This window comes from Microplitis demolitor, chromosome 2 (assembly GCF_026212275.2).
Source record: "Microplitis demolitor isolate Queensland-Clemson2020A chromosome 2, iyMicDemo2.1a, whole genome shotgun sequence".
NCBI lineage: Eukaryota > Metazoa > Arthropoda > Insecta > Hymenoptera > Braconidae > Microplitis > Microplitis demolitor.
In genome coordinates this window covers 17,253,414-17,278,152 of record NC_068546.1, presented here as the reverse complement: position 1 = coordinate 17,278,152, position 24,739 = coordinate 17,253,414, and the positions used below count along the sequence as shown (strand labels likewise).

The 24,739-nt window shown below is 38.7% G+C and overlaps 1 protein-coding gene and 1 long non-coding RNA gene across 5 annotated transcripts in view; one reads left to right on the top strand and one right to left on the bottom strand.

The window, feature by feature from the left end:
* The window catches only part of LOC128667375 (uncharacterized), a 33,762-nt gene extending 29,951 nt beyond the window's left edge, over window positions 1–3,811 (top strand). The window contains exons 1-3 of one of the 2 annotated variants that reach the window (XR_008403346.1): window positions 2,721–2,804; window positions 3,263–3,423; window positions 3,490–3,811. This is a non-coding gene — a long non-coding RNA (uncharacterized LOC128667375). Of the gene's footprint in view, window positions 1–2,720; window positions 2,805–3,262; window positions 3,424–3,489 lie in introns of those variants that run through there. The other variant, XR_008403347.1, reaches the window with a different exon arrangement.
* An 18,927-nt stretch (window positions 3,812–22,738) lies between these two features.
* LOC103576410 (uncharacterized) overlaps window positions 22,739–24,739 on the bottom strand; it is a 313,115-nt gene continuing 311,114 nt past the window's right edge. For all 3 annotated transcript variants that reach the window (XM_014442664.2, XM_053742847.1, XM_053742846.1), the window contains 2 exons: window positions 24,021–24,171; window positions 22,739–23,673 (listed from right to left, as the gene is read on the bottom strand). In XM_014442664.2, coding sequence (XP_014298150.1) covers window positions 22,919–23,673; window positions 24,021–24,171 — 906 coding nt within the window. In that variant the 3' untranslated portion in view covers window positions 22,739–22,918. The remainder of the gene's footprint in view (window positions 23,674–24,020; window positions 24,172–24,739) is intronic.

Sequence of the window (24,739 nt, the reverse complement as noted above, 5' to 3'; positions counted from 1 at the left end):
ACCCCCCCTACACATCAAAAAAATAAAATTGCGTCCTCTAAAAAACGCAACCCAAAATGTAACTTTTCAATGGACTATCTCATAAATTCCTACAGAGATTTTATAAGAATGAATGAGTTCTATGAGAAGTGCTATAGTTAAGTATAGGACCTTATACATACAGCTATTAGAACCTATCGGATTTTGTAAGCAGGAATGGGAAGTGCTATAGTTAAGTATAGGGCCTTATACCTTGGCTATAAGAATCTATCGGATTTTTTAAGCAGGGTGGGTGACAACCACGATCTCTAACCTCAAATTTTTTAATTTGTATGGAAACATTGATAATATGATGTAAAATTGTACCAGGACGGCGAAAACTAATTGTCAAGAAAGAGTGGTTAATGAAAATATTATCCGATAAGTGTAATTGTTTCAAAATTCTAACTTATTACAACTGAAAAGTTAATACGTTTATATTGCACTGAAGTATTTTTTTTCAAACTTTGAAATCTGTAGTTGCGTTGTGTCTTTATATTGACAGACTATTTCAAAAATTTTTCCGGTAGATTGAGATATAAGTTAGGTAATTGTTTACCCTCGCGGTTTTGATTCACCCTGGAAACACCCCGGAAACACGATGGAATCACGGTGGATCCACGGCGGTTACACGGCGGGTTTTTTGTCATTTTATCACCGTGATTCCACGGTGATTACACGGTGTATTCACCGTGATTCCACGATGATTACACGGTGTACCCACCGTGACTCTACGGTGTACCCACCGTGATTCCACGTACACCGCGTAATTACCGTGGATACACTGTGGAATCTCGGTGAATACACTGTGGAATCAGGGTGGGTACACCGTGTTACCATCGTGGAAACACCATGTAACCACCGTGTATACACGGTGATAAAATGGCACAAATCCACCCTGTAACCATCCTGGATCCACCGTGATTCCACCGTGTTTCCACTCCCAGGGTGTTTCCAGGCTGATTTTAAACCGTCAGGGTAGATGTGTGGCTCTACCTATTTTTTCAAAGCAAAAATCCAAAAATAGACCAATGGCTATGAGACCAATTTTGACCGCGACCATTTGTCGGCGGATTAAAATTATATTTGCTTAATTAGATGTTTATTAAGCGTCAAAAAGCTATAGGTGTATACAAAAGGTGTAAAAAAGCTCATATTTTTTATTTTTCTTTGATATTTTTCAGTTCCGTGCTGCACTGCACTAACCCTAATAGCACAGTTTGCTTGTACAAAAGTTTCGTTGAATTTTTGGTCAAATTTCCGTCAACTTCAGACTTTTCGGTTTTTTACGTCAATTTGTATGCAACTTGCTATTGAATTTGAAGTAAATTTACTGCCCGAATTACAATGCAAATTTACTTCAAAAGTTGACTAGCAAAAAGTTGTCTTAAATTTTCAAGCACATTTCATGTTAATTTATCGTTAATTTAACTTGAAAAATTGTTAATTATATTTTTACCCTCAAATTGTAGACAATTTCGTGTATGAATTTGCTTACCTTCTGAAATGGTAAGAATGAACATTACCGACTGTTTTTTTCGTAAAATTTTACCTTCCCTGATAACACGAGTTGATCGTGAAAAAGTTGGTCATTCATTACCCTGATAACACGAGTTGATCGAGAAAAAGTTGGTCATTCATTAGTTTCCGACCAACTTGACGACAAGTTATCGACAACTTCAGCTTTTGCAACTTTTGGCTACAAGTTACCGCCAACTTTCTCAGAAAGTTGGCGGCAGTATGGAGCCGCAACTGGAATGCAAGTTTCTGAGGAAATTGAAAGTAAACTTACCGTCAACTTATGATCACCAACTTTTGCAAGGAACTTTTGCCACCAACTTTCTCAGAAAGTGATAGTCAACTTTTTAGATTTACAACTTTTGCCACCAACTTTCTCAGAAAATGTCCATCAACTATTGGAGGTACCAACTGTTGGCGATCTACTTGGTTCCAGTTGCGGCTGCAAGTTTCTCGTCAGTTTCTCGCCAACTTGGCTATCAGGGTAGTTTCCGACCAACTTGACGACAAGTTATCGACAACTTCAGCTTTTGCAACTTTTGGCTACAAGTTACCGCCAACTTTCTCAGAAAGTTGGTGCCAGTATGGAGCCGCAACTGGAATGCAAGTTTCTGAGGAAATTGAAAAGAAATTTACCGTCAACTTATGATTGCCAACTTTTGCAAGCAACTTTTGCCACCAACTTTCTCAGGAAGTGATTGTCAACTTTTTGGATTTACATTTTTTGCCACCAACTTTCTCAGAAAATGTCCATCAACTATTGGACGTACCAACTGTTGGCGGTCAACTTGGTTCCAGTTGCGGCTGCAAGTTTCTCATCAGTTTCTCACCAACTTGGCTATCAGGGTTTAAATTGAAGAAAAATTAACCGTAAATTTTATATTTTTAACTTTTGCTGTGAAATTGTCTGCAAATTCGGGCAGCAGATTTCAGGTAATTCAAACATCAAATTACCCGCAATTTCAAGCTAAAGTGGCTATCAGGGAAAAGGCATAATTTTCTTATTAAGATGCTTTTTCATGCTGACGCTTGACGCTGCTTTTTAGTGTCAAATTCGGTCACGTGATGAGAATTTTACATGTGCGCCACTCAGAAAAAATGTAGCGATAAATTATAGCCTTTAGCGTCAAATTTAAGCGACAAATAATACACAAGTATCGAAAGTCGGTGTAGCAATGTCAAGTCTTTCATATACATACAAAGTTAAGATAACCAAAATTTCTGATCAGAAAGTTGGTGTACATGAGTTTTAAGTTTAACGGTATTAGGTTAGTATTAACGGTATTATTGTTTTTAAATAGCAGTGCTCGCGGACTGTGCTCACTGCTATTTAAAAACAACATTACCGATTTATTTCAAACTTGGTACACACTTTCTACGTATAATATACCTCCCCCCAACGTTGAATTTTAGAATTTTTTTGTACGAGGGGGTTTTTCACCTCCAAAACGGCGCAAATTTTCGTAAAAAATAGCAGTTTTTACTATAACCCTGGTGGAAATTTTTCGGACTTCTGTCTTAAAAACTCAGTTCTAGAGTTCTAAAGACTTTTTCAGAGTTCCAAAGACTTTTTAAGACAGAAGTCCGAAAAATTTCCACCAGGGAAATGACCATTAACAAATAAAAAAATGAAAAAAAAAAAAAAAAAAAAAAAAAAATAATCAGGGAACGTTGGGGGGAGGTTTTAATAATGTTTTCACTAAATTCCAATGGTTTTCTATTTCAGATAATTCCCAGCTGAAATACACTGCTCACCGCAAATCATCTTTTTTTAAAGACGTTCTGGGAAAAGCTCAGTCACTGGCTTGTTTACGGATATGTTATGTCTGATCATCCTTATCTCACATACATACGTAATTATAAAATTAAAAAATTTAAACATTTAAAGTAAATACTTAATTGAAAATGTTATGAAAAAAAAAAAAAAATTACTTAGAGAAATTTTATCTTTAGTTGTTCATTATGGAAGAAAAAGATCGTGGGAGCGATGCAGGGGTCCTCTAAAAAGGGCAGCTGCATAACTCAAGCGATAAGGCCGAACACCACTTTTTAGAGTTTTTCTACGAGAAAAAGTAAAGACTTTTTCTAAGAGTAAAAGTGGTAATAAAATAGAAAATTTATGTTTCCGCTGCTTGGGAGTCCTTCGATCCAAAAGTGAAACTCTCTAGATCACTTTTAGGAAGTAACGGAAATACTTTATTTAAATAAAATACAAAATTTAAATTAAAAGAAATAAAAGACAGAGTAAAGAAATATGAAACATCTAGCGAACAAATAAATAGATAATGAACGAAATTAATTGAATAAATAAATAAATGAATAAATAAATTTATAGGTTAAAAAATAATTAAATAATTAAACAAATAAACAAATAGTATAATAAACGAATAATTAATTAATGATAGATAGATAATTAATAGAGAATAAATAAGTAGATAAATAAATAAATAAATAAATAAGTACATAAACAGTTAAAGTAGAGGTAAGCTAGAGAGAGGGCAAAAGAACCCGCCTTGGACTAATGCGGAGGGGATGGTGTGACCCCCGAAGTATTGGGTCCTATACAAATGGGAAGAAAGTCAAGGCCAGGATGATTTTCTATTGGGTCTGATTTTCCCCCGAACAAATAATGAAACAATGCTTTCTCGTTTTTCTGTGAGACCCTGAAGTTTAACAAAAAGAGTCAGTCTTAAAAATTGGTTCAAAGTGGACGGTTGGGTAATAGAGAATAATAGTAAAATCAGAATAGGCTAGTAACCACCGGATCGGTTAAAGCAAATCACAGTTAAAATAAATAGTAAAATAATCAGAGTAGGCTGGTAGCCACTTGATTATTCAAAGAAAATATTAGTTAAAATAAATAGTAATAAATCAGAGTAGGCAGGGTGTCACTTCATGATTAAAATTTAAAGGTCACAGAAAGTTAAGTTGATGAGCGATTAAGTAAACGAAAATCTGTGTATGTGTTAAATTAAAGCAGACCACAAGGGAGAGAAACTCACAGAAAAAGAGAAGGGCCGTACCACTACCTAGCTGTTCTAGACCTGTAAAACAAACCTGTAAACCGAATAAGTCAGAAATTTATCCGTTTGTAATGTTTTCTTTCAATATAATTATATAAATCAATAGCATGAATTAAAATCTTAGTCAATCACCTTTATTCCCAGATTTCACCGATCCCCGGTCTATTAGTCGCAAGATTAGGACTGAAAATTATAATATTCTATAAGTCCGATTTTAAAGTAGGTTGAGTTTCTCGCTTATAGTTTGGCATCCTTAACACCGTTGTCATATTACAGTCAGGACTCAAAGCCTGCTTTTATTGTAAATCCGACGTAACAGATACTTTTACATAAAAAAATTACCTAATGTTGTTGAATATATACTTAATAATGTTCAAAAGGTTTTAATAAATTAGCTCAATCCATTCGACTAAAAAAAATCATAAAAAAAGCGTTTTTTTTCATGATTTAGCTCGTACTCTCCCCCTCCCCCTCCCCTTAAACTACATTAAATTCATAACTAATTAAAAATAAAAAATAACTAACTTTAAATTTTATCACTACAAATAATAATAAATCTTTAAAAATTTGAATTGCTTGTCATGTTGTAAATTAAAAAGATGATTCCAGTGAGGTTCATTATTATCATTATCGCTTTATCTTTTTATATGTCGGCTCATGGTAATAATCGTATTTTCTTTTTTACCGGTTATAGTTTGGCTAAGTCGATAATGGATAGTGTTATTTCGGATAGTCATGTCATTGAATAGAAAAGTTTCGGAGTAGAGTTTAACCCGAGGAGACTTGTTCTGAGTAGAGATGTTCCGGAGTAAATAATTTCAAGGATAGTTTTATTTTATAATAGTGATATTTTAGGTGGAGAAGTTTTAAGGGGTTATCCGTGCATAGAGAGGTTCTGGAGTGACTTATTATAATGCCAAGAAAGCTTGACGTATGAACATATAACATAATATTTATTATTCGATCAGACTCAACAAAATACACAAATTTTTCTCAATAATTTTTTAATTATTTGATTTTACTTGTAACACTCATCGTGTTTAACAAGACTCTACATTCAATTTCTCCCTTGTAACATACTTTTTCTTGCCTCTCTTATTTTTTTTTTTTGCTTTGCCTATTACAAACTAAGTCTCTTTCACTTACTGATCGATTCTTACTTAAACTTTCTATTTTTCCGAAAGTAGGCGCGCAAACTTTGTTTTTCTACTTTCGACTCTACCACTTAATTTTTGCGGCTGTGGTCCGACTTGTGATTATGACTGTACTGCATTATTACGGTGATGCCCTACTACTTCCCTTGTGCAATGGAGGCGTAGTGGCGTAGGAAAACCACAGAGAAAACCTAGCTAGTACAGTTTCGGTTTGAGTGAAGCTCCAGTGGTCGATAAAATTCCTATTTTTCTGATCACTAGATCTTCATCCCGCGCCTAACGATCAGAGACCTTCGTTCGAACCCGACTCGTGGCTAAATGGTCACTCAGCCAATCAGTAATCCTGCTTGATACTACTTAACTTTGGTGATCACCCGAGCCACATGCGTGCTGAACGGCTGCCTCAGCCGCTTTAAATTTTTCTCAATAAAATTCCTCAATACTCGGATCAAACATAATCGGGCTACGTTACACTTCGCCCGCCGGTCATCTTTCTCATTTCCTCCAGATCCTGATGAGCGCCAGCCGACTTTTATTTCCCCAGTATTGCAACCGGTCTAAACGTACACGTAATTTAAAACTTAAGATCTAAATCCTTCGGAGATGAGAGACATGAGCGGTGGTAGCAGCATGCCCTGGTGCGCTGAGTAAGCTAGGTTGTGAAGAGAGGGTCACGGTTTTTATTATGTGGAAGACGTCGATTAATCACACTAAAAATAAAATGAAATAACAAGAAGAAACTAAACAAAATATCGCAAATATGACGTGGGAGCGACACTGAGGAACCAAGAAGGCCCGCGGACTAGTCCCCCCAGCCCGTTAGCGGAATGAATAGCGCAGTATAACATCGGGAACCTTTCGATGACGACGAATCTTGAACACTCGATACACTTCTCCCCAGATAAATCGTACAAATAAATAAATAATGTAGTAATTCCCAGAATCCCACCTCCGGAACGACTAACTTCACGATAATCGGCTCCCAGAGCATACTTCCTAGAGCCAATAGGCTCAATAACGACATTAGTCAAGGGTTGCGGTCGAGGTTTACTTTGGCGGCTCTCCGACTCACAACCACTTGCTCTACCACTTGCTCTATCTACAATAGATGCTTAGAATTAGGAATTTTCCCAACGACATGGAAAGAGGATGGGATTATCATGCTCCTTAAGAGCAATGACAAAGATGCGAGTGACCCTAAATCACATAGGCCAATATGTTTATTTTCGGTAATCGAGAAGGTATTTGAGAGACTAATCAAGTCGAGACTCATTACCACAGTCTTAGCTGGGGATAAGATTTCCAGTCAACAATTCTATTTCATGGCCAAAAGGTTGACTAAAGATGCAATTATTGAGATGCGTTGCTTGCTAAATTCGACAACAGAGAATCTGGCAATCGGACTTCTCTTCGATATTTCTAGCGCCTTTGACAACGTGTGGTGACCGCGAGTACTCGAGGGTTTGAAGAAACGGGAGTGCCCCAAAAATGTTCACAGGGTCGTTCAGAGTTACTTTGAGGATAGGACAGTCTCACTGTCATGGGGATTCGGAAAAGAAAACAAAAAGCCAACAAGGGGATGTCCACAGGGATCAGTTTTAGGGCCTTTATTTTGGAGCATTATGTTCGACGATTTACTTTGTCACGATATTTAAATATCGTGGCAGTCTCACATTAGGTTGGTGAGCAACAGATGGCAGCACACGCTGCTCTCACGTCTCTATACTCATTAATTTTATGATTATGTTGTTTATATATAAGATTTTACATTTATTATTACGCTATTTGTATTTAATTAATCCAGTAGGTGAAACCGGCGCTGAAATCAGCAAAAATTACTGATTATAGTAAGTTTACAGGACGCAACCGTTGTCAGCAACAAATTTATTATATTATCACTGAAATTTATAATTATTTCATATGCACTACTAATGATTTATCCATTTAAATTATTGTAAATTAATAATATATAAAGTAATTGGGCATTGGACGTCGGGAATTGGCAAGGCTACACAATTGACATCGGGTACGTCAGCGTTGGTAGTATTTGAAAGTAACAGGCGACAGAGATACTACTCCAATGGGTTAAAATGAGATGCACATATGAAATATGGCCGGTCGAGGTGCCGGCATGAAAATCACGTGCTGCCATGGGCAGACGTGGATAATCGTTTGTTCGAGCAGGGTGTGCTGTTGCGTGCGTAAACATTTTTAAGTGGTTTTGTTGCTGCATATATATACGTATATTGTTGGTTAAATTGAGCTGATTTGCTTTTTATTCACATTAACACTCACGATGGAGCCTATTCGCCACTTGTACTACGACGATGACTGTAAGTACCTTTGGTAAATTCATTGGCGTGTAGCTTTGCATTCCCGCGTTGGTGGCCATTTGCAAGCGTGGGAATTTCACGTATTTGATAGTGTATTAGTGTGGTATTATTAAGTTGTGATTGCAAGCATATGAATAAAATTGGTAATAATCGCGCCCAGTGGATGATTTAATTTAATCACAGTTATTTTATTATTTAAATAGCGACTATTGGTTGTGAGAAAAATATTTTTGTTGATATTATTAGTTTACGTCACGTGATTACCATCATATGCGACCGGGCTGCGATAGTCTAATATATGTATATATATATATACAGTACACAACGCTGAGTTGTAATATTTGAGTTATAAATTGTAGTATGTTGGGTATTATTTATAACTGAGTATTGATAAAATTTATGAGATATTACTAATTTGAGTTAATAAATATTAGTAATTTGCGTATCAACCACTAATAAGTTGAATTGGAAATTGTTAGTATCTGAGTATTAATTATACAATTTTCATTGAGTTGAATTGAATTATTAATTATTATTTAGTTGAATATTGGTTAAGAAGTATTATTAATTTGCGTAACAATTATTATAAATCCGAGTTTTTAATTATTGTTAATTTGAATTAATATTATATTCATTTTGATTTGAGTTGTAATCAAATATTTTATTATTTGCGTTATTAAGTATTTTGCTATTGTTGTTCCTGTGCGAGTGAACCACTACCCACTAATATTTATGTTTGTTCACTACATTTATTATTTATGCGCAAAAATTATTATTTGAATTAAGTTATATGCGCATACTATTTTTATTACTTTTGTAAGTGATTTATCATTATTTTGAGCATTATTTATGTGAGTATGCGTCATATATATTGGCTAATTAATTAATTAATTAATGGATAATTAAACAAATGGTCACCAACCCGGCATTTATTTAATTTTATTATTTTAATTACTGCTATCTTTCTTGCTATCCTTTTTCCTAAATCTGAAATCGCTATCCTGTCATTTTATTTTATTTTCATTTTTCATTTTCTCCGTTGTGTTATTTTGAGTTAATTTTGTTCGTGGGGCACACGAACTGGCGCCCAACTCGGTTTTCTAACCCAGCCTGAGCAGAGCAGCCAGTCCAGGGAGATTCAGGACATCTCCAGGTGGGACATTTGGTTCTGGGTTTATTTTATTTTCAGTTTTCGAACAACGGAGAGCCATAACGGCTATTGAGCGCCAACTACACTCCGCCGTGGGACGCCCAAAATAGTAGAGAACGTTATATGGCGCCCAACGTGGGGCCAGGGAGCCATTAAATCGTACGGGTCGATTTTATTTTGAATTTCAGGTCTAGGTGCGGAGAATTAGGTTACAAGATCAGATTTCGGGTTGTTTGTTACGATTGCTTGGTTATATTTTGTTTGTTATTTCACCAATTGGTCGACTTTTTGTATTCGTTATTTAAGTCGGTACTTTGTTTTAAAAAGAAAATGGATTCGTGGCGTCAAATTTGGGATGAATCCAGCGCATTGTTAGACGCGTGCAAGAGAATGCGTGGTGGTAATGGGGATGAGCCCCCAAACGGGCAACCAAACGCGGACCAGCAACCTGTACCTATCCCATTGGCTGCGGAACTGGCATCAGCGGACAGACGTCCAGAAGATGAGACACTTGATTTAGAAGACGGGGATGACCACGATGGTGATGATACACTTCCCCCATCAGAGCTCACGTGGTTGATGGACCAACCACCGTCCAAACTCAAAATGCTGTTGGCCAGTTTTGGGTTATCGACATTTGGATCGCCACAAATATTGAGAAATCGATTGAATCGATACCACCAGAGGGCGTTAGGGGCTCTGAACGTAAGATGGAGTCCAGCAGTTGACGAGATTCCATCTGATTCCAATACAATTCCTGAATACGTGGATGTGCCAGCTCTTCGGGAATATCTGCGTAGCCGATGGTTGAACCACCACGGGTCAGATGAAGTCATTCGGGACCGGGTGAAGCGTCTGATGGACCGGGACGATGGCAAAGAAGCCTTATGGGACCCCTTGGTGGATGAACTGGTCCGGGAGTCAGCTGTGGGCCGTGAACGGGCCGAGGTGGCCATCCTGGAGAGAATTCGACCGCTGGGAAGCCAATTGGGAGTACCTGCAACGTCTGGGGCTCCAGTGGTGCCAGTGACAAGTGCACCAGCGGTCGCTGTAAGCTCAGAGTCGTCGCAACCTGGGCCAATGGATGCATTTGCGACTCATCGTGATATTGTGGAGGTATTACGGGTGTTCGAGAACAAAATCACGACGATGGTGGCCAATATGACCGTCGGACACACAATGGCGGCTGTGACACGGCCATTGGACCCATTCCGAGCATCATCACCAATCCGGAGTTGTGCTGTGACTACATTACCCTCCCACTTGAGCACCATTCACACAGCAGCTGGACCAATGGGAGGTCATGGAGCTGTCACGCGCACAGTAAATTCAAGTGGAACTCAGATGAGCACATTACCACCGGCATGCACTACATCCACGTCAAATGTGCATGTTAATTGGCCACCAGAGGCAAACCAGGGTCAGGGATCGACCCATCACCATCGCCAAAGGGGATCACAGCATCGTGACGACGATTCAGACTCCAGTGGGACTCAGTCATGGTCGTCAAACGATTCATATGCTAGTCAGAGGGCAGAACGACGGTCAAGATCGAGGTCACGAGGCCGTGACCGTGATTACGGGGCCATCGCGCGTAATTGGAAGCTGTCATTCGCTGGGGATGGCTCAATGACTGGGGATGAATTCCTGCGGCGATTATCAGTGCTCATGCGTAGTGCGGGTATTCGTCACGAAGATCGTTTGGCAGTCTTGCCGGAAGTATTCACTGGCGTGGCTGCAACCTGGTGCTCAGCCAATTTCGAACGGTGGACTCGATGGGAACAATTCAAGGATGAATTTCGAACCTGGTTCACTGGAGGAAGACGCCAGCGGGAAATCAAAGCCGATATCAGAGCTCGGAATCAGGGCGACAAGGAGTCAGCCAGAAATTATTTGATTTGTTTGCAAAGTCTGTACTCGAGACTACGGCATCCACCAGAGGAGTCGCGACAGGTTCGTCGTGCGTGCCAGGGACTACGTCCAGAGTACTGGGACCACTGCCCAGCTGGTAAGTTTGACACTTACCAGGCGTTGTTGTATGAGGCGACTCGTTTGGAGGAAAAATGGCGGGCTATGAAGACCAGACGAGCCCCACCACCACGGGAAGAAGCATTCGTTAAAGAATGCTCGTATGCATATGGCCCAAAACAACCCCGTGAACATAAAGGGTTGCTTCATGCCGTGGAAGCGCATGAATCTGTGAATGGCACTCAGCAACAGCCACCAGTGGAACAGGCCAAACTTGGAAAGGCCAAGAAACGGGAAAAACGTAAATTGGGACAAGACTTGGCCCCAGTGGGTATTACAGCCAGTACCAACACCCAAGCTGGATCAAAGGCACCTGTGGTGAGGCAGAATCCCCCTCCAGCAGCGCCAGTGGTACCATTCAGTGACAGTACCCCTAATACGTCAACATTACGTAACATGGGACGGTTGAACCCGCGTGTGCCATCATTCCGGCGTCCACGCTTCTGCTTCAACTGTGGTTCACTGCAGCATCTGAGTTACGACTGCCGTGAACCTCACCGTGATGTGTGTCCTCGATGTGGCACCGTGGGCAAGACTGCAGTAACTTGCCAGTGTCCACCGAGGTCGGTACAGCCAAAAAACGCCAATGCGAGCCGCCAATAGAGGGTGACGGTTCCCATAGCGTGGTAATCCCTCAACCGACAGTACAAACACAACGTATTCGGGTCAAGGTCGAGGTACACGCCAGCAGTCATCAGTCCAATGGAGGTTCTGCGCAAGAATTAGACGCGACAATGGACGTGTTGACGGATACGTTACATGCAGTACAGCCATCGTGGGATCGGGCGAGTTCACGAATCACCAGTGGGTTTTGGAGGTTCAAGACAGGGCGGGCTCGGCCAATGGTTACAATAAGTGCTGCAGGAATGTCTCGCATTGCTATTATTGACACGGGTGCCAAGACTACAGCGTTTGGGTCATTTGCCAAGGAACTTATGGACTCAGGGTGTCCATATATGATGGAAGACACACCTACTAGATTTGGTATGGCCAATCATACCACCGATGAGAGTGGAGGTGTGATTGGACCGGTATTTAAATTGGATAATGTCGAAGAGGTGACATTTCCAATCCACTATATACCACGACTGGGGTCGCTAAATCTAATTGGTATGAATTTCATTGACCACTTCCAGATGCAATTGGACCTGCAACGTAACTTATGGCGGATACGCGATGGCGAGTGGCATGAGTTGAGTCGAGAAACGGCGGTTGGTGCCCGGAAATCACTGTGTGCGCTGCAAGAGCTGACTGGTGAGGAAACAAAACGGTTGCAACAGTTTATCGAACATCAGAAGAGTTTGATGGCACCAGGGTTGGGTTTGACGCATTTGGTGGAGCATGACATCAGGCTGAAAACACATAAACCGGTCAAACAACGGGTCTATCGGCGATCGCCAGTGGTGTTGGAAGCCATGCAAGAAATTGTGGATCAAATGGTAACTGACGACATAATTGAACCAGCGGCGTCGTCCGAATGGCTAAGTCAACCGGTAATGGTAAAGCGACCCAATGGAAAGTACAGAATGTGTGTGGATTTCCGAGATGTTAATGCAGTGACCGAACGTGACACCTATCGGTCACCTCCAATACATGAAGTACTGGATGGCTGTGGTGAAGCCCATTACATTTCGACAATTGATATGAATTCTGCGTATTATCAGATCCTGCTGACTGAACAATGTCGGCCATATACAGCGTTCTGGGTACCTGGACGAGGCCTCTATCAGTACAAGAGGATGCCAATGGGGTTGTGTAATGCGCCGGCCACCTTCCAGCGGGGAATTGATCGTATCATCACCCCAGATCTAAAACCGTATGCTGCAGCGTACTTGGACGACATCATAGTGATCACTCCGACATTTGAAAAACATCTAGAGGTATTGGCAGAAGTCCTGAGGCGGATACGAGAGGCAGGGTTTACTTTAAATTTTGAGAAGAGCAAATTCTGCCAATCTCAAGCTCGATTTTTGGGTTTCTTGCTGGATAAGGATGGATTGAGGCCAGACCCAGAAAAAATCGAGCCAATTGTGAACTATCCGACACCAAAGACCGTGAGACAAGTTCGGCGATTTAATGGAATGATCAACTGGTATCATCGGCACCTGAAAAATGTTGCCTGCGTAGCTGGACCCCTATTCAGGTTAACACGCAAGAATACCCAATGGAGGTGGACTGAAGTTGAGGAAGCTTCATTCCAGGCATTGAAACAGGCCCTAGTGGAGGCACCAGTTTTGAGTACGCCTGACTATTCTTTGCCATTTGTGTTATACACCGACGCCAGTCAATCGGGATTGGGTGCAGTGCTGGTCCAACGGGAAGAGGACAAAGAACGATTGATTGCGTGTGCCAGCAAATCGTTAACTCCAGCGGAAGCCAACTACAGCACCACAGAAAAAGAGTGCCTGGCTGTGGTGTGGGCAGTGAGGAAATTTCGTCCATACCTGGAGGGCTACACATTCACGGTGGTGACAGATCATTCCAGTCTCCGGTGGTTGATGAATACACGGGACCCCACAGGAAAATTGGCCAGATGGGCCCTGGAATTGTCTGAATATGACATGCGCATTGAGTATCGCCGTGGGTCGGAACATGAGGCCCCAGATGCCTTATCCCGGCGATTCGAAGGAGATGAAAGCCCGATAGACGAGTTAGATGCCCTGGACGGTGATGCAGAGGATGATTGGTACGCGGAAAAGTGGCAAATGTTGGAAGCCGATCCAAACTCGATAGTGGGATATCGATTGGAAAATGGACGAATGTATAAACAAGTGTCGGCACCAATGGAGAGTTTGATTGCTGAGGGTGAAGGAAGTTGGAAACTGGTAGTACCACCTACGGATAAATGGTGGGTATTGCAACAGGCTCATGACCACCCCCAATCAGGCCATTTGGGAATCCGGAAGACCCTGGATCGGACCAAAGCACGGTACTATTGGCCAGGTATGGCCAAGGATATTCGTCAGTACGTATCGGAGTGTGAAACATGTATTGAGGCTAAGCCGGTCCAACAGAAGCCGCTGGGATTGATGGAAACTCGCGCGCCACTGGAACCATGGGAAGTGGTGGCTGCAGATACCATGTCATTCACTCGGTCAAAATCGGGATTCGCCTATCTGATAATTTTCGAAGACTTGTATACACGCTGGATTGAATGTGTTCCAGTACGGGCAGCCAACGGAAAAACCGTGGCCCATGGGCTCAGACAAGCGGTCCTGAATCGATGGGGTACTCCAAAGGTGTTTTGGACAGATAACGGCCGAGAGTACGTAAACAAAGATGTGCAAGCCCTCGTGGAAGAGTGTGGGATACAACATATGACTACGCCACCGTATCATGCCCAAGCCAACCCAGTGGAGCGGGTCAATCGGAATATTAAGACCATGATCATGAGCTATTTGGAAGACGACCATCGGGAGTGGGATAAGCACATACACGAGTTTCAATTCGCTTATAACACGGCCAATCATGAAAGCTTGGGAGTGAGTCCAGCTTTCCTCAACTTTGGACGAGATCCGTGTCCGATGAGATGTTATGGGCACCATAATGATGCAGTTCAACTCAATGCTGATGTGGATCGATCAGCCTGGATAGAGCGCATGGATCGAATGGTGGATTTGAGAGATGTGGTCAACCAGAACATCCGTCGGGCTTCGGAACGATATGCCAAGTATTACAATAAAACTCGCCGAGTGGGGGTTTTTAGAGTCGGGGATCATGTGTATCGGCCAAACAAGGTGTTGTCCAAGAAGAGCGACCAAGTGGTTGGGAAGTTGGCTCCAAGGTTTGTCGGTCCATTGGTGGTTGATAAGGTGGTCACACCAGTGATTGTTGAATTAAAAACTCTTGAGGGTAACCCAGTAGGTCGTAGTCATATAAAATTTCTGAAGCTGTTCAAACGGGCTGAGAATGTGGCACAAGCGATTGAAGGTTCAATCGCCCTAGCGTTTATAAATTTGGTGGCGGCCGCGTGATGTAGCTCCAGTGGTTTGTTTATGTCTAGCTAGCTTCTGTTTGTGTTACTGTCTTCCGCTTACTCTATGCTATACTCTGGTTTCTCCAATGGTTACTGCTTACTTCTTTTGCTTGCCGGTATACCTCTAGTGGGGTTAGAATAGCCACTTTAATCAAATGTTTCTTTCAGACTTGATGTGTGTCAGGAACTGGGTCCACTACGGGGTAGCAGCCCCAGTATTGACTGCGGACCAAAAGGAAGCTGGTCGTAAGCGTATGAGAGAGGAGTGGCAGGCCGAGCGAGAGCGCGAGAGCCAACCAGGGACGGCCGAATGGAGGTCGGTCGTAGAAGAGATGTTATTCAATAAGGTGAAGGCGTGGAAAATCCAGTGGGCGGCCCGGGTGGTGCAGCCAGGTTGTGGACGATGTGGGAATTGGGCCCATGTGGCGCGAGAGTGCACAGGTTTGCCAAGGGAGTGGAAGCCGTTTTGCGACGAATGTGTCGCATTTTTCGACACCGACACTTGTCAGGGGCCACATGGACGCGCCCGAGTAGCTGTGCGAGGGCGTTGCATGATCTGCTGCAACGTAAGGATCCGCACTACGCCACAAACACCCCAGCGGACCGCTCGTTGTCCGGAGTGTAACCGCACTGGATCTGAACAACTGTGGGCGTTACCAACTGTTCCAAAATTCACTTGGGATCCGGAAGTGCTCCGGCAATACTCATTAAACTAACCATTGGGGTGGTTACGTTATTGGCTTTTGCTGGGTTTACGTATTTATCTATTTTGCGATTTTGTGTTTTGTTTATTGTTTGTTTGATCGTGTCGGTAGGCGGCCAAGTACAATTTTAATCATTGTTTGTTTTGTATTCGGTTTTCAGTAAAATTAAACGCCACACACCCAATAGCCCTGCATTATACTCATTCAACTACCTTTCCTATACCTAAACGTAGCAAGAAGGTAAGTGATGAACGACACTAATCAACACGCCAGTGGATGTAGAGACTGCTGTTGTCTCGGCCAGAGGTCTTGCAGAGGGCTAAGACCGGCCTGGTGGGGGGGTGTCACGATATTTAAATATCGTGGCAGTCTCACATTAGGTTGGTGAGCAACAGATGGCAGCACACGCTGCTCTCACGTCTCTATACTCATTAATTTTATGATTATGTTGTTTATATATAAGATTTTACATTTATTATTACGCTATTTGTATTTAATTAATCCAGTAGGTGAAACCGGCGCTGAAATCAGCAAAAATTACTGATTATAGTAAGTTTACAGGTATAATTTATGGGGCTGGAATTTAATTATTAGTTTTATTTATATGCTTGTAATTATTGTGGTTGGTCGGCGCATGCGCGGCGACGCAACCGTTGTCAGCAACAAATTTATTATATTATCACTGAAATTTATAATTATTTCATATGCACTACTAATGATTTATCCATTTAAATTATTGTTAATTAATAATACATAAAGTAATTGGGCATTGGACGTTGGGAATTGGCAAGGCTACACAATTGACATCGGGTACGTCAGCGTTGGTAGTATTTGAAAGTAACAGGCGACAGAGATACTACTCCAATGGGTTAAAATGAGATGCACATATGAAATATGGCCGGTCGAGGTGCCGGCATGAAAATCACGTGCTGCCATGGGCAGACGTGGATAATCGTTTGTTCGAGCAGGGTGTGCTGTTGCGTGCGTAAACATTTTTAAGTGGTTTTGTTGCTGCATATATATACGTATATTGTTGGTTAAATTGAGCTGATTTGCTTTTTATTCACATTAACACTCACGATGGAGCCTATTCGCCACTTGTACTACGACGATGACTGTAAGTACCTTTGGTAAATTCATTGGCGTGTAGCTTTGCATTCCCGCGTTGGTGGCCATTTGCAAGCGTGGGAATTTCACGTATTTGATAGTGTATTAGTGTGGTATTATTAAGTTGTGATTGCAAGCATATGAATAAAATTGGTAATAATCGCGCCCAGTGGATGATTTAATTTAATCACAGTTATTTTATTATTTAAATAGCGACTATTGGTTGTGAGAAAAATATTTTTGTTGATATTATTAGTTTACGTCACGTGATTACCATCATATGCGACCGGGCTGCGATAGTCTAATATATGTATATATATATATACAGTACACAACGCTGAGTTGTAATATTTGAGTTATAAATTGTAGTATGTTGGGTATTATTTATAACTGAGTATTGATAAAATTTATGAGATATTACTAATTTGAGTTAATAAATATTAGTAATTTGCGTATCAACCACTAATAAGTTGAATTGGAAATTGTTAGTATCTGAGTATTAATTATACAATTTTCATTGAGTTGAATTGAATTATTAATTATTATTTAGTTGAATATTGGTTAAGAAGTATTATTAATTTGCGTAACAATTATTATAAATCCGAGTTTTTAATTATTGTTAATTTGAATTAATATTATATTCATTTTGATTTGAGTTGTAATCAAATATTTTATTATTTGCGTTATTAAGTATTTTGCTATTGTTGTTCCTGTGCGAGTGAACCACTACCCACTAATATTTATGTTTGTTCACTACATTTATTATTTATGCGCAAAAATTATTATTTGAATTAAGTTATATGCGCATACTATTTTTATTACTTTTGTAAGTGATTTATCATTATTTTGAGCATTATTTATGTGAGTATGCGTCATATATATTGGCTAATTAATTAATTAATTAATGGATAATTAAACAAATGGTCACCAACCCGGCATTTATTTAATTTTATTATTTTAATTACTGCTATCTTTCTTGCTATCCTTTTTCCTAAATCTGAAATCGCTATCCTGTCATTTTATTTTATTTTCATTTTTCATTTTCTCCGTTGTGTTATTTTGAGTTAATTTTGTTCGTGGGGCACACGAACTGGCGCCCAACTCGGTTTTCTAACCCAGCCTGAGCAGAGCAGCCAGTCCAGGGAGATTCAGGACATCTCCAGGTGGGACATTTGGTTCTGGGTTTATTTTATTTTCAGTTTTCGAACAACGGAGAGCCATAACGGCTATTGAGCGCCAACTACACTCCGCCGTGGGACGCGCAAAATAGTAGAGAACGTTATAACTTAAAGAATTAGAGACAACAGAACACCGGAGTAAATTTTTAGCCTATACTGACGACCTCCTCGTCATCATAGAAGGCACCTCACGTGCCGACATTGAAGGAAAAGGGCAAGGGACGCTAGACTCGATACTGGAATGGTGTCGTTTCGCGAAACTTATATGGTCGGAGTCCAAGACCGAGGCAATATTCCTCAAGAGAGAGTACACCCGACGTGGTCCACGCAAGGACAAAGGTCCGTACCCCTATGAAGCGAAGAGACAGAAAAAGCCCAAGTATGATTCAAAGCCACCGAAAATCGTAATAGGTAAAACAAAAATAGCATTCAAAAAGAGCGTTAGATACTTAAGGGTACACTTTGACCAGGACCTCAAACCAACAACACACATAAAGACAAAGCGCGCGAAATTAGATAAAACTTTTGCTCGTCTACGCCGTCTCGAACGGACTGAATGGGGACTGCGCTATCCAGCTATGTCCACTATCTACAGGAGCTACTTCCTGCCTGTTGTCACTTATGCGGCGGCAGGTTGGAGTGACCTATGTGGGGTAAAGGATTGGGAGGCTCTAACTGGCCAGGAATCTGGGCCGATTTTTCTGATTGGCTGTTATAAATTTGATATTTTTTGTTATTGCAATGCAGTGAAGAGAGTTACTAATGCCAAAACTTTTGCAAGTCTAAAAAATATTAGGGGGAACAAATGCGAAACGCGGAATTTAAATTTTTTAAAATTTAAGTAACGTGAATCGTTTGAATAACAGAAAAAATCAATTCATAGATTTACAGTTTAAAAATGTTAATTAATCATCAATTTAAAACTAAAAATTAAGTTTAATATTTAAATAAAAATATCAGATGGAAAAGAGATTGACGTTAGCCTCAGTGCGCATTATAACTTTGTTTAAATTACTTTCTAATATATTCTTACCAGGCATTGAGCCAGGTATACGACTAGACTTTTAGGCGTACACGACACTTAATATTACCCCGAAATTCAGCCACACATGAATCAACAAGTTTAGCCAGACATTCAGCCAGACATTATTCCACACATTCAGCCACACATTATCCCACACATTCATCCACACATTACCCTACACATTCAGCCACACGTCATCCCACACTTTCAGCCACACATTATCCCACACATTCAATCACACATTATCCTACACATTCAGCCAGACAGTATCCCTGAAAATTTTTTTTTATCATTTTTGGATCACAAATAAATGATTTATATCATGGCCAACTAAAAAAATCGAATTTGGTGAATAACGCACACACTAATACACATACACAAACAGTAGACTAAAACAGATTGTGTTTAAGAAGGGGAAACCAGTTACCATGGATGTCTCACTCGCTCTGAAATGCATGTATAGTGCTCTCGCACTCATACTCATATTTGAGTAATTTTTGTGTTTAGGGAATGTTTGGTCATTACAATTTGTCTGACCAAACATTACATGAAAATATAATTTTGTACTATTTATCTTAATAACATATATAAAAATCAGACATTTAGAAATAAATTAAGTTCATTTATTTTTTGTAGAGCTTCAAAGCGTCTGACAAAAGTTCTGGCCCATGGAAAGTGTCTGACTTTTTTGATATTACTTTAGAGTAATATTCTGCAAAATATACATAAAAATCAGTCATTAAAATTTAAGTTAAGTAACTCTGATTTTTAGTTACCTTTCTCACCTGGTACCTGCGCAGGTGTCACCGAGCCAACTCCACAAACGTACAGGTATTAAAAAGTACACGAGAGACTACTTAGAACCGAAAGTTCTATGCTTTAGAAAATAAGTTGTGTCTTGTCGCTCTGGGATCTTACTCTATAACTTTAAACAACAAGTTTTTACAACTGCCAATTAGTGGTTGTCCAACCTACTCATATCATTTAACATGATTGTAGATTAGTTCAAAATACATTCATTTTTAAACCGACTGAGTACTTGCGTCAGCGCCAAATTTTAAGCAGAAACGACACTCGGACGTAACAGTTGCTTTCATCTTTTTCTGGGTGCCAGGAAGCTGGCTTTTGTATTTTATTACTTTATTTAGAAGCATCCATTTGAAATTTAATAAGTCAACCTGAATGGTCATTTATGTATAGTACTGCGCTCACACCAGGCTTATATTATTAACTAAAAAGGTCATGGACAAATATTTGTGATTAATTGTACGTATCATAAATATTTAAAAATATTGCTTGAAATCTTAAGTTATATATTGAATTCAATCATCCTCCACATATCCATCAATACATTTTAGCAGTTACAATACTTTTATTTATACAAATTTTTGATTAAGTTTTTCATTTCTGTAAAACAGTATAATATTAAAATATCTAATTATATTTACAACCATTTTTACTAACAAATTATGAATACATATTTTATTTTTAAACTAACAGATATATTTATATATTAGACTGTTTCAGAAAAAATTTTTTTTTTTTTTATTACATACATTTCAAAAGTTACTTTAATAAAAAAAACGAAATTCTCCTAAATTTTTAGCTCGATATCTCAAAAATTCAGCTGGCACACGTGGGCGTCTTTTTTCCTATTTAAAATACATAGAAAATATTTTTTTTTTATTTGATAAATAGCTATGTAAAAAAATTTTGTTCCGATTTTTGAATTCAGAAATCTTTTAGGAACTAAAATTTTCTACAAAAAGGTTTCTTGTATCATACGCTTGAAGTTGATAAAAAAAAAGATACAAATGTTGAAACTTAAGGGAAAAAAATCGAATTTTCATGATGAAAAAATCTTTTTTGTTATACTTACTCCAAAGGTTCAAATTTTGCGCGCTGGGTGGCGTCCGTAAAGGGACTCTTTTTTAGAGACTCTACTATACCGTCTTTTTTTCACGGCCTAGGCCGTGAAGTTTTAACCCCTCCTTTTTTTTACGAACTTTTCGTGTACACCCACCCTGATAACACGAGTTGATCGAGAAAAAGTTGGTCATTCATTAGTTTCCGACCAACTTGACGACAAGTTATCGACAACTTCAGCTTTTGCAACTTTTGGCTACAAGTTACCGCCAACTTTCTCAGAAAGTTGGCGGCAGTATGGAGCCGCAACTGGAATGCAAGTTTCTGAGGAAATTGAAAGTAAACTTCTGCAGAAGAAATTGGGAGAGATCGTAAAAAAAAGTCGCATTCTAGTGTACCGACCAATGAATTTGAGTAAAGTTTAAACTTAGTTACTATTGAGTGGCGCTAATTATTTCTCTGCTGGCAGTTTATTACGAAGCGGACGTAATGTTAATAAAATAATAACCACACCATTTTATTAACCATAAATACACGATACAAGTAACTTATCAGCATATATTTTTAAAGCAAGTAATACAAATTAGTCAATTATTTGTTTAAGAAATATCTATATTCACCTACAAGTGATTGATTAAAAAAAAAAAAATGTCATTATTTGCCTCCTATCCTTCAAAAGTTAAACTTATGGAGCGATAATAACAAAAAATATTGTACGTCATTCGGCCGTTTAGTGGCGATTTTGACAACGACTTTTTTTCGATATTCGTTTTAATGTTAGTAATGTGAACGTTCGAAAACGAGCGTAAATTTCCGTCCTCGGACGTTAAAATTACGCCCGTTTTGAATCTTCCTGCCACAAACCTTAAGTCCGTCCATATCGAAATATCATCGCTGTCAGAAAACCGCCACTTCAAGGCCTTATGACGTGAATATCTATTTTGAATTTCGTTCTTTAACTTGCAAGATTTCTTTTTTTATTCTTTTGCAATTAAAGCTCTTATAGAAAACTTGATTATTTATCGAAATAGTCCTTAGAGTTTTTTTTAATAGAGCTCACAGAAAGAAAGTTACAAACTTTTCAAGGTGAGAAAAAATTTAATTATGGAGAAAATAAAAATTTTTTTTTATTTCTATAAAATTCTATTGTAATTAAAATAAAAAATTCAGGTCTATTGTATTTATGTTTTTTAGGTTTCTAAGCCTTCAAAAACAAAAGAAAATCTAATTTTCAGAACAAAAAAACTTATTACTACGTAATTCAATTTTTCTCAAATTTAAAGATCTGTAACTTTCTTTCTATGAGCTCTATTAAAACGACTTTAAGGACCATTTTTATATATAATGAAACTTTGTATTAGAACTGAAATTGTATAATAATAAAAAAAAGAAGTCCTGCTAGTTAACAAATAAAAAACAAAACAATTTTTTTTATCCTAAAAATTCGCCCCCCCCCCCCAAGTTGCAACCTCATAACTTTTTTTTCAATCAACTTTAAGCGTATGATACAAGAGACCTGTTTTTTTAGATAATTTGATTTCCTTCAAGATTTCAAAACTTAAAAATAGGAAAAAAACTTTCACATAGTTTATTTACGAAATGAAAAAAAAAATTTTTTAACAAATTACAGAGCTGAAATTTTAGGAGCATTTTTTTAAACGTAACTTTTGAGATGTATTTAATCAAAGAAACAAAAGTATTTTTTCTGCCACAGTCAAATACATATTCTAATGATGAGAAGAAATGAAGAAAATGATCTTTTTATTTATAAAAAGAATTTTGAGGCTTGGACTCTTTATGAAATTTATACTTGATGTTGGGAAAGCAATAACTAATTTTTCATGGGATTATCTGATTGTTCGAAGATTTGGGTGTAGATCCTTGTACAATAATAGTACCGTGTATTAAATTTTTTATAGTTTTGGTCGGCGAATCTACAACTGTATTAAAAAATGTTTTATTGTCTCTTATTAATGGAACCGAACTAATACTAGATGAGCTAACACCAGAATCACTTGATTTTTCACTGAGGCAGCTTTTTTGACCAAGAGTTATAATAGCATTCGCACTATCACAGACAAGTCCTAGATCACTACTCGTACCAACAATATATTTAGATACGGCAATTTTACCAACAGATGTTGAATCAGCTTCTTTATCATTTCCAGTAAGTACGGATTCACTTAAATTATCAGATTTCGCTACAAATTTTACAATCCCACTATTATTATGTGATTGTGGTGACTTATCAAATGCTTCTTCTGTTGGTTGCATCACAGTTCTGTTACTGTTGACACTGTTAGGAATATTTGGGTCGTAATCTTCTTTGCCACATACTTCAGATAAGATATTTACATCCGTACATTTGTTAATGGATATTAATGAATTAAAATTGTTTTCACGGGCTAGCTTGCTTGTATCGAAATTGATTAACTTTCTAGTCAGAGTTTTACGATCGTCGAAACAACCAGAATCTCGAGAAAGTTGTCTTCGAGTGAATGGAGAACACTGTCCTGATTTATGACATGATGATAATGTTCTACGACTAATGTCATCGCCTTCAGAACTAGATGCTAGATCACCTTCACTTCCAGCTAAAAAAATAAATTTAATAAACTTTATTTTCATTACGATTCTTTTACTCTACAATGGACTCTTTCTAAGTTTGACACTTCTAAGCTTTGTCTTCTTTTACTTTCGTATAAAGGGTTATGAGAAGTGTCCGTTTATTGCCGTGTATTCTATAATTTTGATGTTAGGAACTTCAAGCCCTTTCGTTGTCAAAGTTAGAAAGAGTCTACTGTATTATCAACAACAGAATAAACTAAAAGAAACAAAAGATGGTAACATAATTTGATTCTGTTGTCATATTAAGAATGATTCATAATGCTTGTCGATGATTGCATCTATACATCGATTTAATATAATATGTGATACTTACATTGTAAATCATTTAACAATTGCACCGCTGTAAGTATTTTTGCTCTATGTTCTGGCTGAAGAATACGTAAATAATCAAGATCTGCTGATTCAAGTTCTCTGAAGAGTTCAAGATCCTCATAACCGTTCAAAACAAATACAGGTATGTGCTCCTGCAACATATAGAAATGTATATTTTTATAACATGCTTGACGTTCATATCGTGACCCCTCTATTTGAGACCAATGACAGGAGCGTAGACTACCGGTAGCAACCGAGACTTCCCATTCGGACAAATTACTTATTGAAATATATTCTGGGTAAAGAATAAAACTTAGTTTTGGCTGGTTTCGAAATATTTTTTTATTTTAATAAAGTTTTTAATTTGCCAATGACTTTGATAGAAGATATTGATTTTTTTTGGCTTAGATGATTTTTGTTATACTTGCTCAGAAAGTGAATTTGTGGGTAGTGGGTGACATGCTCTAAGTGACCGATTTCCAGACGCTTTACTTTGCTGTTCGTTTTTTGGCCGATTTCGTGAAACGCCGATAGCGAGCTCTTTTTTCGTCTCGGGAATAAACTAAAAAGAATTATAAAAAAAAAATCTCGGCAACGGTTAGCCCTGCGGGCCAGCCTCAAAACCTCCCGCTGTTTTTGAGCTCCTTGAGCTCGAAAATACTCTTGCATGCGAATGGTTTTTTATGAGCTTTTCAAGCTCAAACAAGTGACGTTTTATGT